Source organism: Nycticebus coucang, chromosome 4, assembly GCF_027406575.1.
Source record: "Nycticebus coucang isolate mNycCou1 chromosome 4, mNycCou1.pri, whole genome shotgun sequence".
NCBI lineage: Eukaryota > Metazoa > Chordata > Mammalia > Primates > Lorisidae > Nycticebus > Nycticebus coucang.
The window spans coordinates 87,324,248-87,340,963 of record NC_069783.1 but is presented as its reverse complement, the minus strand read 5'-3'; the positions used below and the strand labels follow the sequence as shown (position 1 = coordinate 87,340,963).

Genomic DNA, 16,716 nt, shown 5'->3' with positions numbered 1-16,716 from the left:
ACAAGCTCCCTGCCCACCAGCCCCTCTGCCAGCACCTTTGCCCCCAGGTCTTCTGGATGCCCACACCCCTCACCATCTAACCATGCTCCCCTTTCCCTCCTCCAGAGGAAGAAGTGCCCTCTGCAGACCTGTGACCAACTGGCCCCTCTTCTGCATGCCATGGAGCTCTCTCCCTCAGGGTCCCCTCAGGAGTCTCTGGGCCTACCTCTGCCCCCTCTGTTTTCTTGCCTTGCAAATATCTTCAAGGAAGACTATCATGTAGATAAAGAAAAAAATCAAAGCCCACTTTAGACTCCACTGCTTGCCTATAGCTGAGATCTGCTCCTTCCTTCCTATGTGTGATCTTCGCCAGCTGTTCTCTTCCCTCACCTTCTTCATTTTCCTACCTGGCTGTCAATTACACCTTACAAGTTGGCTTCCACCCCACTCCTTCCTGAAACACACCCTCCCAGGGCCACTCATAACCTTCAAACTTCAAATCCTGTGTCTCCCCAGCTTTCATACTCCCTCTCCTTTCAGTGGCCTTTAACCTTGCTGGCCACATACCCTGCTAGACCTTGTACCGAAGTTCAGCTGATCTGGCCACAGCAGCCAGGCCTTGGAGTTGGACAGTGTGCGCTTGAGACCCAGCTGTACCTTTTCTAGCTGTCTGACCATGGCCCAGTTATTTAGGCTCTTGGGCTGTTTGCTTCTCTACAAAATGGGGATAATAACCCTACTTATGTCACAGGATCCTCGTGAGGACTGAGTGAAATTATGCACGTAAGCACCTCAGAACAATGCCTGGCACAGAAGGGAAGCCTGGCGAGGTTAGTTATTAGCACACAGCCTCTCTGGACTTCCCCCATGCACCCTCCCCTCTTCTGGGCCCTAGCTCAGGTCCTCCCCTCAGACCTGCCATCCTGCTTTGATGCTGGGCCTCTGCCCTTGGCTTTTCCTGGGCCTGGAGGTTGCAAGTAATGCATCTTAGCTCAAATGGGTAATAACAACATTTGGGATGTCTCAAATCACTGCACAGTCTGTGTCCAGGTCAGGTGCAGCTTCATCTTGGGCTCCACACTGAACCAGGGGGCTTTTTTCTCTATCTCCTCTGAGACTCCACCTCCCAGGCCTAGGAGGCAGGAGCAACCCTCATGGTAACAAGATGGCCCCAGTAGCTCCCAAGATCCCTCTTCGTGGTATAAATCTAGCAGATAGAAACTATCAGCTTCCTGGAAATTTCAAACTCAAATCCAGGAATAAAGTCTCCTTGAGCAGACTGCCTGGGGCCCTGTGCCTGTGTCTACGCTAATTACTAGTGCCAGGGGCATAGGGTAATCAGAGCCCACCTTTGAAGATGGGGGTGTGGTGAAGCCAGTATCTGAGAAATTCTGAGGACTACAAGGACAGACCAAGAGGTACTAGATAACCACTATCTAGATGATGTTTCCTCCACATTGCCTTCCTAGGTTTTTTTTCCTCCAGATACTCTTTGTCACATCAAAAATATAACTTTTCCCCCATTTTATCCGCATTTTGTAGAGATGCAAACAGCTTTCCTCCCTACCTCTCCTTTCCCCTCCTTTCCCTTTTCTCCACTCTCAGAGCAACACAAGCTTCCCAAGAGAAGGAAGTGGGGTTGTTGGGTTCCACTGCATTCCTAGAGCCTGCTAAAACTTTGTCCTCCTGTAGGGCCTACAGCACTCCACATTCTCCTGATTCTTCTATTGTCTTGCTGGTCTTTTTCTGTCTTTTCTACTACTCTTTCTTGCTCCTCTTCCCACCTCTGAACTGAGTCTTTCCACAGCATGTAGCCTCAGAGATCTTACTTGGCTGACTGTAGGGCCTTAGGGGAGTTTCTGGTTGAAGCCTCAGCTCTGACCTCTGTTCTACACTTTAGACCTGGAGTTCTAACTGTAAGATGTGGCCCCTCAATAAATCTTCTTAGAGACTATAAAGTACTGTCCTGCAAAGGGCTTTCTTATTCCTTGTAAGACTCAACTTAGTGTCATCTCCCCAAAACTTGTCCTCTTCTGACTCCCCTGCTTTTATGAATAATTCTGCAGTGATTTATCCATTTCTCTAAAAGACAATATACCAGTAAGGAGACACAAGACTCAGATGGGCCTTTGCTTCATCTTTGGTATCAGGGTAGAAGCTTCTGGTTTTCTGATCTCATTATCCTCATCTATGGTATGACACAGAGTCAGAAGGAGGTACGTGGCTGGAGAAGGGACACCTCCCCTGTTCAGGGTTGCTGAACAGTCTGGCCCATGTCCCCCAGCCTTCTCTCCACTATAGGCACCCATTCACCACCCTGACCTGACCAAGCTTAGAACCCTAACTTCTGAGACTCTGCTCGTGCCATGGGCTAGTCTGTGGTCCAAAACCCACATGAAGTACCAATGCTGAAGGGAGAGTTGAAGGATACAGAGTGCTTCTTTGTTTAAGATTTTCTGGATTTCAATGCTCCAACTGATCAGGGGTTGGGAGTGACTGCCTCAGCTCTCCCTGCTGGACACTACCTGAGATAGCCCTGGGAAACTGGACTTGAATTTGCTACTGTGTTTTTGAGGCCATTATCTGTGGTTAGTCTCCTTTGCTGGGGCTAAGGTGAGTAATATCCTTCACAGCCAAGTGCTAGGGAAAGTGCTGTGTTTCCTGAGAACTGACATATTGTTATCTTGTGAATAAGAGCCATATACATGACTGTGATAGCTCTTCTACTTGACCACCAAGAGACTGAGGCTGATTTCCAGCCAAGGGCCCACTTTACACCCGTGGTATGTTTTCTGTGGTCCTAATGCTTTCTTTTCTATTTGTAGTTTACTAATTTATTGCATGCATTTCCTATGAGCTATCTCAAATCCTCCCTGGAACAAGGTGGGGAATACATTAATATTTAAAATAAAATAAACAAAATGTTAGTGTGTGTGTTGTAGGTTGAAAATTCCTTAAGGGCAGGGACCATGTCTTTTTGTATAGCACCTGGCAGAGTGTCAAATTGAAGCTTAACAAATGAATTTTGATGAACAGCAGAAAGAAGCTGCAGAGACTTAGGTCTCATCCTCCAGCTGACAGTCAGCCAGACTCCCACTGGCTGGGGGTCCCCTTCCTAAGGCCTGACACATATCCTCACCCTATTCCTGATGGTGCAGGCTCACCCCCCCTTACCCAATGTGGCCCTCACCCACACTCACGCTCACCAGCAAGCCTTAGCCACACCTGCTCAGAGCTTTACCTCCATATACCCAGTCCACACTTCTACCCCTGCCCCATTGCCCACAAGCCCCTCCCAGGCTGGGCAGCCACGCATGGTGCTAGGAAATGCCACCGGCCTTTGAAGCATTTGAGGTGCTGTCCCCATGCGTGCCTTGGCCCCATGGGGGCCTCTAGCCAGGCAGGGACTTAACAGAGGGAAGGAGGGGATAAGCTGCTTCAAAACTCCAGATGCAGCAGTTAAAAAGAGGACAGAGGCAATGATCCTTCAAATTGCCACATCTGTATAATCTGCCTTTTATTTTCTGCTTCATGAAGTTTTATTTCCTATTATTTATTCACCTCCCCGCCCTCCCCTCCCCCGCCTCCGCTCCTCCTTAGCAGGCGACATGCTCAGATGGGCCCTGAGCCTTGGCTTGGGTCTGGGCCCACTCTCAGCACCTCCTTACAGGCTGGCTGGGAGGAGGCATCTGCTCCCCCTTCCTCTAATTCCCTCTCTTCTTCCCTCCCTCCTCCTGTGGGGCATCTGGGGACCATACCTCCCATCATTGTGTTTCAGTTCCTTTAGGCCCTCCCTCCCCCTTCCACTAAGTGAGGGCTCTGAAAAAATGCACATGGCAGAGGGAATCATGAAAGTGAGTCCTGTCCCCAAGACCTGACTCACTGTCACCACCCCCAGGGTCCCACAACTCACAACCAGGTTATGTCCCCACCTCTCCTGTGCTTGTCATTTCGCACTGTCCCACTGAGGAGCCTTCTCTCCCTCTATGCCGTTCAGTCCTGGGTCAGGGAGTTGGGTTGGCCCTACCCGGGTGCAGGGGACCATCAAGATGGAAAGAAGGGGACCAGCCTTTGGTCTGTCTTCAGGCCTTAAGCACCACCTTCCTCCTCCATCCAGGTGAAGGAACAAAGCAGCAGTTGAGAAAGAGGCTCAGGCCTTCCAGCTCTAGGCTCCCATCCAGTTAGCCAGGGCTGGGGCGAGGCAGGAAGAGGGGGTGACCAGACTATAGTTCAAGGGGGTGTCTGATTCTTTCTTGCCCAGCACTTACAAGCATGGGAGAGTAGGGAGTGGCTCTAAGGCCTGAGATTTAGGGTTTGCAGTTGGTGTTCCCAGCAGCTGGTGTTGGAGAAGGCAGGACTCCCAAAAAAGGCCTGGATGGGCAGGAAGGACTTGGCAACCATTGTCTGACATCCAACAGCACTTCAGATGCAGCTCCCTTAAACCTCATTTCTTTCTTATCTTGCTCTACAGTTTTATACAATCTCACCTCTAAGTTTTACTTATTTATTTATTTTTGGAGGTGGGTATCCTACCTAGCTCATCTTGTTTTCTCTGAGGTGCCTACTCAAGGGAATGGCTTAGAGCAGGTGGCTGGTGAAAGACTTGTAAATGGATGAGGCAGTCAATGGGAGGGCTGCAGCAGCTTCCTTACATCAGCCTGCGGTGACTAGGGCTTGCTAGCCCCACCCCTCTGGTCTCAGTCCTATCCTGTAATCCTTTGAGAGCCTGGCTTTAGTTGTAGCAAGTTGAGTCAGGACCCCAGCTCCTATGTGGGTGGGTGGAGGCACCAAAAGCCACTCCCAACCCCAAACATAGCCCAGATTTCAAACATGAAAATAGGGTGTTTACCTGATGGAAAATCACTGGGGAATCTGGGAGAGAGAGAGAGCTTATATTTCAGCCAATCAGATGAAGACTTAATGCTTTTCACTGACCCAGGTCACTATCGTGCCACAGTGTTAGGGCTAGGTATCACTCTGGCATAAGCCACGCATTTTACAGTTGAAGAAACTAGGGAGTCCCCTGGGGTCACTAGCAGGGAGGCAACAGAAATGGAGTCACAACCCTGCACTCCAGACCTGGGACCTTTTAGCAACATCACTCAGCCACTCTTTTTAAGGGGGTAAACAAAGGTGATGACAGGGTGTTGTTGTGACAGTAACTACAGGCTCTAACACACCCACAAACTCAGAATAACAGAGGTCCCTTTCCCCAGGATCAGCAAAGAGGGTGCTTGTAGGGAACAAATGGCTGCACTTACACAGGCAGAAACCTCCATCACCTTCTCGAGCACCCAGAGATAGTGAGGTAGGCCTTTCCCTTCCTTCTTCCTCCCTTTCTCTTTCTCTTCCTTTTCTCCTGTGGTAGAGAAATGAGTTTCCATTCTGACCAAGCTTGTCTGTTTCATGGACAATTTCTTTCCTGCTGTAGTTAAGCCTTCAGGGGGCTCTCATCTCCGGGAAAATATGTAGGGGACCCAAAGTAGCTGGTCCCTGGTCCCTGCAGGAGCCGGGTCAGGGAATGATGGGACCGAGGTGGGAGAAAAGTGGGCCTGGACGGTGGGCTCCTGCTCTGGGCTTCTCACAAGGCCTGTGGCTTCCAGTTATGCTCCTTACCAGTGCCCCCACCGCCACCAACAAAAGCAAACATAAAATAATCGAAAAACTGATTGGCAGAAGGAGGGAGGGCACGAGGCGGGATCTCACCTAATATGCACATTGTGAGGGTGTGTAACACGCCCCCTGGGTGAAGGGCTTTTTACAACTGGAACTTTACTCTGGAAGTGAGAACAATATAACCTAAAAAATTGTACCTTTATATTAATTTGAAATAAAAAAATAATTGAAAAAAGCTGTATTGGTAAATGAACTTGTGTCTCAGTCAGGGATGCTCCCTGAGTTTGGGCAGAAGGTGCGGGGGGCGTGTGTGCTCCTGTGTGGTTGTGTGCAGGTGTACGGGCTTGGGCTTCTGGAACTTGAGGGGGGCAAGATGCCTTGGCTGCGGGGAGGGTGCCTTGGCAGGGGACACTTTGGCTGAGAGGTGCCTTGGCTGGGGGATGCCGTGGTTGGGGTAGTGTATCTCTGCTGGGGGGAGGGTGCCTTGACTGGGGAGAAGGCAGGAAGGATTCTAGTGGGGAGAGCACCAGGGAGCAGGAGGGAAGTTGGGGGGGGAGGTCTCAAAGGGGTGGGAAAAGGAGGTGCAGTGTGGGAGGGGGTTGGCTTCATGCTGTTACGAGTTTGATTTATCCCTAATGAGTTCTCAGCACATGGCTGCTCCCGGCTCACTCCAGGGGCCAGTCGGCCCGCCCCGACTCCGCAGCCACAGCAGCAGCTCACTCAGAAAAGAGCCAATTTCCACACTGCACAGTCCGCTTCACTCAGGGGGAAATCACATTTCCCTGGGAGAGCCGCAGGCAGCGCTTCACTCCACAGCCTGGCCGGCTGCCACAGGGCACAGATGCAGAGGACCTGGCCTCCCACCACCCCTTCTCCCCCCACCCAAAGCCCCACTTGCCACCTCCACCTTGCCTGAGCCCCCCACCCCAACACTCCAGGCAGCCTCTCCACAGTGGGGCCTTAGCCCTGCTGCGTCTCAAGGGTAGGAGAAAGGGTGCTGTCCAGGGGAGGATGCTGACCAGAGCAGGGGGACAGGGTGAAGACCTGTCACCCTGCCTGTCTTCTACAGCTTCTTTGGGGAAGAAGTGGGCACCCTGGTTTTGCCTGCAGGACAGGAGGGAACATGCAGGGAGGGGATGGCACTGATGGTGGCAGTGTGTGTGTGTGTGTGAGAGAGAGAGAGAGAGAGAGAGGAGCTGTAGGGACAGGTGTCTGCCACCCACGAAGGAACGACCTCTAGTGTCTGGGTCCCAGAGGCCCCCAAAGAACCCAAGGAACAGGAGAAAGTAATGAAAAAAGCAAGAAGCTGAAGGGGGAGATGGCAAGGGGGAGAAGGGTGCTTCCTGGAATTTCCTGAACACATTCATGATCCAGAAGCTCTTCACAAACATTCCTTTTCTCCCTCACTGTTCAGAGCCCTGGAGGCACTAAGGTCTCTGGAAGGGAGGGGGAAAGGAATAATTGTTTTAGGGACAGCAGAAGAAGGAGAATAATCAGAGACTAGAAGAAGTGAACAAAGGAAAGTGAAACAGGTGAAAGAGAGATGTCTTTGTGGGACTGCAAGTTCTTCTATTGAAATCACAGCCATGGCCCCTCCGTGGCCACATTGGAAGGTAACAACCTGGGGCAGAGGAGCCACGGCTGCCCTGTAGAAGATGGAGAAGCTTCATGATCCTAAATGTTGGGGAGTGGTGAGCCTATGGGGAGATTTAGGGCCATGGATAGAGGGGGATAGAGGGAATCAGCATGGCGCAGCTTGGCCTGGCCCCTGTGCTCCTCCGTCCAGGGCTATTTGCCAAGGTGGGAGCATGTGGCCGTGCCCTAACTGCCTAAGTAACTTCTGTCCCTTTCCACCCAGTGAAAGGTGCCTGAGGTCTCTGCAGAAGCCTGGCCACGGCCTTAAAATAGAATGCAGAGTAGGCCTCAGATAAAGGGTAGGTCTCTCTGCTGACTAGTTGAATGACCTTAGAAAAGTCAAGTCACCTCTTGGTCTCAGTTTCCCTAAGTGCAAAGTAAAACGGGACCAATATTCAGAATCTGAGAAGCAAGTGCATGCAATTTGTACTCAGGAAGAAACAAAGCCTGTTTGAAGGCTGTTTACAGCTTCTGAGACTGACATGGGTGAAGAAAAGGAGGGGACTGGAAGGGAGCCACCGTCCCCACCTAAACCTTCCTAGCCTCCTGTTCTTCATCTGCTGCTGATTGACAGGGCGGTTGCTGAAGCACATGCTGACCATGGGCACTGAGGTCTCCAATGCCCCTCCTCCTTTGGCCACCCCCAAGGGGCAAAGACAGTGGCATTGTTTTAAAGATGTATGTTGGTATGGATGGGAGGAAGTGTGTGTGTGTGTTGGGTGACAGCAGTAGGAGGATGATGAGGGCAGGTGGTGTGGGGAGACCTTAGCAAGGGCCTAAACCTTTCTAGTATCCTGTGCCCCATCTGGAGACTGTGGCCACTAACTCCTCCTGCCTGAGGTTGTCTTGGGGGTTGAGTGTGTGTCTAGCACACATGGGGCAGAAAATTTCTTGGTAACAAATCACATGGCAAGAATATTGGAGAAGAGAGAGAAGGTGGGAAGAGAAAAGAGGCTGGAAATAGCCTGCTCTGGCTGTGGAGGCACCCAGCTCTCCCAACCCCACACCCGAAGCTGTAGGGTAGGGACCAGTGGTTCCAGCAGTTCTGCCTGCCCATCTGGTGGACCCCAAGCCAGGTTTGAGCTGCTCCCTCTTCCAACAAGAAACCCACCACCCTGCTGGGGCTTTTTGGTCCATACGGCTTTCCTGTAAGCCCCTAACATGCTGGGCTGGGCGAGCTGTGCTGGTCCAGAGGAGGAGGGGTGAGGATGATGGACCAGGGAGAGCTGCCTGGAAGCAAAGGTGGTCTCTCTGCACAGATAGTGAAATGGAGTCTTTCAAGTGCAGTGTGTATGGGAGGACCTTGATGCCTTGGGAATGTCTCAGGCCATGCCTCATCTCCTATTCTCCTGCCAACACCTGCACCTCTCACCCCTGGTCACATGCGGCCAGGTGAAAGTGGCCTGCCAGCTCAGGCTTAGTAGCGTCCCTTGTCCTCACAAGGCTACTTTCTTTGCCACACCCCCTTCCTGTGCCACTCTGGCTTCTCCCAACAATAACCCCAGTGCTGGGGCACCTCGAATCATCTTTCTCTTGCTCAATATACAAATGACTATATTTTCTGAGCCTCAAAGGGGACCTTCAGCTTGACCATGGACAGAACATCCAGGTAGGTACTATCCAGGACCCATTGCACTTGGGTCACAGCCCACAGTTACCAAAGTCTCCTGCTCTGAGTTGTGTCCTCGGATGCCCATCCAGCCCACCTTAAAGAAAGGAAGGTGAGTTTGGAACCATGGTCATAGCAAAGGCCCAGCCCAAGTCCCTTGGTTGTTGTGAGGTAGAAAGGGCCTGCAAGGGTATTCCCAGAGTGATTTTGGCTGCAAACACAAAGGATGGCTAGGCAGACTTCTGAGATGCCATGCATCTCCAAGTACTTCAGGGGTGGGGGTTCGCTGTGGCCCTAGAACCTGGTGGGGATGGTCTTAGGGCCTCATGAACCCAGAGTTTGGGATCATGAAGAGACTTGGATACAATGGGATTCAGAGTCCTGCTGCTTCCCCTTCTGACTGACAGGAGGGAAGTCCTGTCACTGAAAAACCAGTCTCATCTTGATCCCCTCAGATCCTGGGCTTGGATCTTCTTCATGGAAGGGCTCCCCCAGGGTCAATGATTCTCATGCCATGTCCAGGAGTACCCCAGCTTCTCCTTTTGGGAGCCTAAGAGGTAACAGCCCTGTCTCTTGGCCCCTCAGACTTGGAGTTCCTGGCCCCTCTCACCTGGTTCAATCCCAGAGTTGTCTGCCCAGCTGCCCACATTGACCTGGACATCTAGGCTTCAGGCCTCCACCCCTTATTCCACTTGGGTCCCATATAGCGGGGTTCCACACAGCACACAGCCTCCTGTGGGCCAGGCACTCTGCTGAGGGCAGAGCCCCTGCTGTCACATTGCATCTCATAAACTTTTTGGAGGTAGTTGTCCTAAGTCTCTGCAGCTTCCCTCACCCCCTCTGGGCCCCTCTACATTTGGATCTCCTGCATTCAGGTCAAATTTCTGGGACCAAACCATAGGAAATTAGATCCTCAGTGGCAGCTCCAGAAACTCCCTTGGGTCTAGAACACTCTGACATCCCTGATGAGGGTTCTATGATGTAGGGCAAATGTGCTGGACTCAGGGTAAGAGGACTACCATGGGCAAGCAATTTCATTATTTCTTAAGTCTCAGTTTCCTAATCTACAAAATGGGGCCAATTCCAATGTAAGTTCTATGAAGCTCTCCACACTGTGCCTGGCACACAAGAGAGCCCATTTCTCTCTTCTCTCCTTTCCCACTGCAAGAGCCACCAGAGCTGTTTATGTGGCCTCCACTTTACAGCTATCTCTGGATCCTTCACCAACCTACCCTCTGATTCTTTGGCTTCCTGTTAATAACAACACAACCACCTATGTGGAGTCTCTGATTGGCCTGGCATTGTGCCAGCCTCAGACTTCAGCATTAAAGAACTCAAAAACTAGGCTAAGTGATGTACCAAGCATTAAACATCTATTAAGGGGCGGGTGAGGATGCCAAGTCAGGACTCTGGAACACTAAATAGTTCCTTCCAACCCACAGTGCCAAAGTAAGTTTGCAGGCTGCTTAGCTCTGAGCTTCTCAGGAGCCCTGAGGTGTCTCCTTTCCCAGCCAACCTCAAAGCCTGAGATGAAGAGTAATGGTTTATTGAGTCATGTGGCAATGGTGGGTTGTCTTTAAAAAAGAAAGAAGCATCAAGGAGAGAAGCCCAACACGGTAGGGAGACAATTCACTCAGAGGCCAAAGTCTTGGGGGGGGTGGAAAGAGGGAAGCTTGACCCAAACAGAGTTTCATTTACAGTATATACAGTCAGGCCTTGCGGGCAGGAGCTGCGGGGAGCCAGAGAGGGAACTTCCACTGCTGGCTTCAGGGGGTTGCCTGGGAATCTCTTCAGTAGCTGGTAGGCTTGAGCTACAGGAAGCACGCTTGGCTTGGCTTGGCAGGAGCTCTCGGGAAGGGGAAGTGGGTCCCCTGAAATTGTGCCTGGTTCTGCCTGGGGCAGATCTGCACCTCACCTCTGAGGGGCCAGGGCCCTTTGGAATGTCTGTCTCATGACACTTGAGGCTGGCCTGGCTGTTGGCAGCTGCCAAAGGGATAACCCACTTGTAGAAGAACCTGGGGTGGTGCTCACACATCACAGCAGTAGGCAAAGGAAGGTCAGCTGATGGCTGGGAGTTTTTGATTGACTCATCCCAGCCCTTGGCAAGGAGGACAGCCAGAACCTTGAGTTTGGAGCTAGCAGAGCTGAGGGAGGTGACTCCAGGGTGGCTGGTGGGGAGAGCTTCGGTTCCAGGCTGTGACTTGCGGGCTGGAAGGAAGTGCTTACACTCCATAACTTCTAGAGCAGTGTTGACCACAGGGCCTTGGAGGTACCCACCCTGTGCACACCTTGGGGCCCAGGCAAGGGCCAATCACTAGGTCCTCAATCCCCCCTCCCGGGGTGCTCCCGCTTCTCTCCTTTGTGGTTCCAGCTGGGGGCCTCATTTCTTCTCCAATTTTGTCTTTTTCAGAATGGGATGGTTCTCTTTCCCTGGGACTCCTGCCCCTCCTTAGGGAGTCTTGGAGGACAGTTTGGCCTTTTCCAAGGTCATCCTGTCTTTCATGGTTCATTAAATTAACCACACAGGGAGTGAGCTGTGATGCTGGACTTGTGGTTATTTTTCATGTAATAAATAAAGATTCCTTTGTGCGACTCTCTGGGGCCTGTCCCAGGCTGAGTCCTCCTGTTGCTTGGTTGTTCCCTCTGTCCCCATGGCAACTACAGATGGTCAAAGGCCGTGGCAGTGGTGGGCGGCGCATTTGGCCTTGATGTGGAACTGTAATAATATGGGGAACCTGGACACGTTAAAAAAAAAATAACAACAACACTGCCGGTCAGAAGGGGAAATTGCACCACAGCCTTCCCTGCATCTGCTGACCTTTAAGACAACACAAGTTAATCATTCATCCCTCTGGCCTATCTGATCATCAAAGATTAACTCCTCTCTAGTCCTATTTCCTCCTCTGGCCTCACCTTTGAGTTTCTGGCCAGAATGAGAATAGTTGCTTCTTGTCCCTTCCCCTAAGACTTCTCTGACCCTCCATACCCTGGTTTTAGGGAGGGGGCAGGAGGCAGTAGGTGACTGTGGAACCCCAAAGAGCCAAACACACTGGTGGTGGGGATGTCCTGGGCGTCTTCCCCAGCCTTGCCTAAACAGTGCCAGGACAGAGAATCTTCCCCTTAAAACATTAGTGCCTGAAGGGCCTTCAGACACTCTGCACACTTACAGGGTGGGCAGCCTGGGGAGGCTCAGGAGGAAGGCTCCTGACCCCAGTGTGTCTCATCCTTTCTGGTGAAACTGAAAGAAAGGTGGCTTGGTGTTGACCTCTTTGGGCAAGTAGAGCTCAAGTCATCCACCCTCCCAGTTATTTCTGGAACACCACGAGCTAATGCGAAGAGAGGGGGTCTTGGGGACTGGATGGTCCTGCCAGACTGTGACCCCACAACATTGGCCACCCTTGGGCCACTGCTTCTCTCTGACTCAGATTTGCTCTGACATCCCCATGGCCACCACTCAAGGAGGCTCTAGTGGGATCCCTCCAGTCCCCTAGCTGTGGGGCTTGCTTTGCTAAAAAACTTCTCTTCCCAGCCCAGGGTCTCAGGGCCAGAGAGGAGAGAAAGGCAGCCTGGAAGCTCCCTGAATCTCTCTCTGGACCTCGACCCTGAAAGTTGTCTGCATCTCAAACCAAATATGGGGAATGTGGTGGAACAAAGGGTGACTGTCTAAGCATGATTATTTGTGAGCCATTTAGATGGTTAAAGGGTGGGGGGGGGGAGAGGCAACAAGGTGGCATTCTTTTTTTTTTTTTTTTTTGCAGTTTTTGGCCAGGGCTGGGTTTGAACCCGCCACCTCCAGCATACGAGGCTGACGCCCTACTCCTTTGAGCCACAGGTGCCGCCTGGCATTCTTTTTTTTTTTGAGACAAAGTCTCACTGTGTCACCCTGGGTAGAGTGCAGTGGTGGTGGTGTCACAGCTCACAGCAACCTTAAACTCTTGGGCTTAAGAGATTCTCTTGCTTCAACCTCCCAAGTAGCTGGGACTACAGGCACAGCCACAACGCCCAGCTGTTTTTTGGTTGTAGTTGTAATTGTTGTTTGGCAGGCCCGGGCTGGATTCAAACCCACCATCTCCAGTGTACGTCGCTGGCATCCTAGCAGCTGAGCTACAGGTGCCAAGTCCAAGGTGGCATTCTTAAAAAAATCAGTTTCCTCCCCAACAATAACAATAAAAAAAAAAAAAAAATCAGTTTCCAGGAAGGAGGATAGCCGCTTGCTGGTGTCTACCACTATTGCACTGTAAGCCCCTAGAGGCAGGAGGTCCTCTCTTAGGCTTTTTTCCAATCCACCCCTGCCCTCGGCCTCAAGTCTTAAACTCTGAATCTTAGACAAAACAAAGATCCCATAGACATGGCCTTGGAAAGCAGGAGGAAAACTGATGCCAGGAAGTCTCTGGCCTTCTTCCCTCTTTCCCCAAACCACCAGGCACACTGCCCTCCTGTTACCTTCTTTGATTACAAACAACACCCACCTCCCAGGCCCTCCATGAAACCTGGGGCCCCTATGCCACCCCACCCCAACCCACCCAGCAGAAGGCCTGGCAGCCCCAGGGACTTACTCAGCAAGCTGGAGTTGGGGAAGCGCCAGGCCTCGCCGTAGGAGGAGTAGGGGGTGTGGCCGTAGGCATTGCCAGAGTACTCGCTTCCTGTTGGAGGCACACAGGGGAGAGGCCTGTGAGGTGGGCAGCACCCATGTGTTGCTGGGGTATGGAGAGGTCTGCAGGGCTGGCAGTGGGCAAGCTCTGGGGATGGCAAGGAGGGACAGCTGGAGCTAGGGCAGGGGTATTGCCCTCTTGGTCTGGGGTCATTTGGAGCAGTATCCTTTCCCCTAGATACTGGAGGCACTGTCTTAACACACTGCAGCCCTCCCAGGAGACCCAGGAGGTAGACGTTATGATTATCCCCATTTTTCAGATGAAGAAAATGAGGCTCTGGTATCTGCAGGAGCTGGCACAGCTGGAGGGTTTGGTGAAGTTTGGAAGCTATGGTATGACTCTAGGGCCCAAGTTCTAAATGCTGCTCCTGCTGCTGCCCGAACCTTCTGCAGAGGGGCCTTTCCTGGGGTGGAGGGTGTAGCAAGGTGAGGGGGTTACTGGTCAGAGGGAATCAGTATATATGAACTTTTGAGCCTCCCTAGGCATAAGTGTGTTGAGTGTGTGTCCACTGGGGATGAGGGGAGGTGCCAAGGATAAGGCAATGGGAGGAAGGAGGGTCCTGGAGGGCCCCACCTCTTTAAGAAGTTGTGTCTGGGGAATTGTTCTGAGAACCTTGTTGTTGCATCGCAGGTCCACCACTTTAAGCAAACTCAGTGCATGAATTTACACAAAGTAAATTAGATCACCTTCTGTCAGTGAATTCTTGACTTTTCCAAAGGAGTTATTTACCAAAGAAATTACTTAGGAATGAATTTCCTTACAGAAAAACAACAAAGTCAAGCTGACCACCTTGGTACAGAGTCTACCATTGGTAAAGTACTTTCTTACACATGACATCTCTTTATTCTCACAACCATCCTATGAACTAGTCATCCATACTGCCAATTTATAGCAGAGGAAATTGGAGTGCAGCACGATTAAGCCGTTTGCCTCAAAATCACACTATCGGTAAATGGTGGGGTAGAGCTCCACCTTAGGGCTCTTGACTCTAAATTCTAGATAATCTCTTTATTCACTTGTGAGACAATTCAATTGACAAAGCCAGGTTTCTGCCAGCCCTGAGATCCAATGAATGTTCACACAGTCTTTCAGAAACTGATTTGTGATTGTGAAGAGACTCCAGGCTCTCTAAGGGGGGAGGCTTGAAATTCCCTGGCTCTGGAGCCAGCCTGTCTGGAGTCAAATCCCTGTTCCCCACATCCAGGGAGGACAGGTCACTTAGCCTCTCCGAATATTTTTTTTTTTGAGACAGAGTCTCACTATGTCACACTCGGTAGAGTGCCGTAACATCACAGCTCACAGCAACCTCAAACTCTTGGGCTTAAGCGATTCTCTTGCCTCAGCCTCCTAAGTAGCTGGGACTACAGGCACCCGACTATTTTTTTTGTTGCAATTGTTGTTTAACTGTCTCAGGCTGGGTTTGAAACTGCCAGCCCCAGTGTATGTGGCCAGCGCCTTACCCACTGAGCTACGGGCACCAGCTGAATCTTGTTTTCATCTGTGAAATGAGACAAATTATTGTTTCTATACCATGGGATTTGGAAAGAATTAAGCAAGATAATACACATTAAATGCTTAGCACCATGTGTGGAGTATAAGAAGCAGTCTATAAACGTTAGCTTTTATTATTTTCCCATTAAACAGGTGCTACAATGAAGCTCAATGCACACTTGTATCCATCATCCAGCCAGTCTTAAGGCCTGGGTTTCTGTCAGTGGGACAACTCTCTTGCCAGAGAGGGGTTGCACAGGAGGGATGGAAGTGAGGAGGAGGAATGTGAAGCAGAGAAAGGCTCCGAGATCATCCCCATATCTAGGGAGCCAGTGACAGTACACAGTAAGAACACAGTAATCTCGTTAGGGGCAGGGACTAAGTCTAAGACAGACAAGGCAAAGAACACATGTAAAAGAAGGAAGAGTGGAAAGGAAACAAAGCAAAAAAAAAAAATAAATAAATAAATAAAATGAAAGAAAGTTTAACCACGAAATGATCTAATCCAACCATCTATTTAACAAACGAGGAAGCTAAAACCCAGAGAGAGAAAGAGACATCTGTCCACGGCCACATGCTTGATGACAGCCTGAACTAGAATTCTGGTGCCTTGTTCCCACCAGTGCTCTCTCAGACCTCACCATATGAATTGTTCCTGTGTAGCCCAGATCTCATGGTTTCAGCGTTCCCTTGCAAGAAACATGTTCTACAATGGCTACACAGCAAGGACCCCAGGCCTTTACCCCACACTACCCAGTGCCAAACATTGCAAGCTCTAATGGGCAAGGAAGAGAGGCAGAAAACACAATGTGTTTGTCCTCTCATTTTGTCACTCATCCATGCATTCACTCACTTACCCACTTATTTATTTATTTAACACCCACTTCCTGAATAGCCATCTGCCTCAGTCACATGGAGGATAGAGTAGGAGATGGAGCTTGGGAGGTGGTACAGTCCTGTGGATGGCGTCTTTCCACCACAAGATCTGTCAATCTGCCTGCTCATGCCACAAGAACGGTCCCCACGTTTATGGAAGGCCACCCTGGCAGTGGGCAAGCCCTGGGGATAGCAAGGGGGAACAGCTGGAGCCGGGGCAGGGATATCGTCCCCTTGGTCTTGCTTCATCAGCCTCTCTCTTGTAAGTCCATCACTCCCTTCAGCCTGCAAATATACTCTGCTACCTTCTACCATCATGCCCCTCGCTAGCTACCAGCCTCTTTCTCTGCCCCATGCTCCCTGCTTTCTCAGCTCACTTCTTCCACTCAGGCCAATGCCAGGCCCCTTAAATCCCCACAGCCTCTAACCCAACATCCCTATGGTCACTTCTATGGCCACAATTTCCTCTAGCTCATCACTCTAGCTCACCACTCCGTTTGTGCCCCTGGCTTGGTGATAGCCTGTGTCGTGAGTCACTATCTTTCCTACCCACTCTCCTTGCTTGTTCCTCCTCAGTGAGAGCTCTAAGCGATGGTGAAGGACCCCAGGCTTGGACAGCGAGCCTTCTGTGAATCTCCATCCACATTCTCTTTCTAGTGATGTTGTCTAATCCCTTGGCATGAAATAACAGCTTTGTATGTGGCTGAATTTATACTCTAGTCAGGATTCTTTCATGACTCATATCATATGCCGACTGACTTACTAAAAATGGGTGTTTCGTGGGTATTTCCAAGCAACATGGCGCAATAGAACTCTTGCTTTCCACCTGTCACCCACTGCCCCTCATCTTCTCCTGGC

General features: G+C 50.9%; 1 protein-coding gene across 5 annotated transcripts in view; it reads right to left on the bottom strand.

The window, feature by feature from the left end:
* Positions 1 to 11,379: 11,379 nt before the first annotated feature.
* PAX8 (paired box 8) overlaps positions 11,380 to 16,716 on the bottom strand; it is a 61,780-nt gene continuing 56,443 nt past the window's right edge. For all 5 annotated transcript variants that reach the window (XM_053588525.1, XM_053588528.1, XM_053588527.1 and 2 more), the window contains 2 exons: positions 13,396 to 13,482; positions 11,380 to 11,574 (listed from right to left, as the gene is read on the bottom strand). In XM_053588525.1, coding sequence (XP_053444500.1) covers positions 11,498 to 11,574; positions 13,396 to 13,482 — 164 coding nt within the window. In that variant the 3' untranslated portion in view covers positions 11,380 to 11,497. The remainder of the gene's footprint in view (positions 11,575 to 13,395; positions 13,483 to 16,716) is intronic.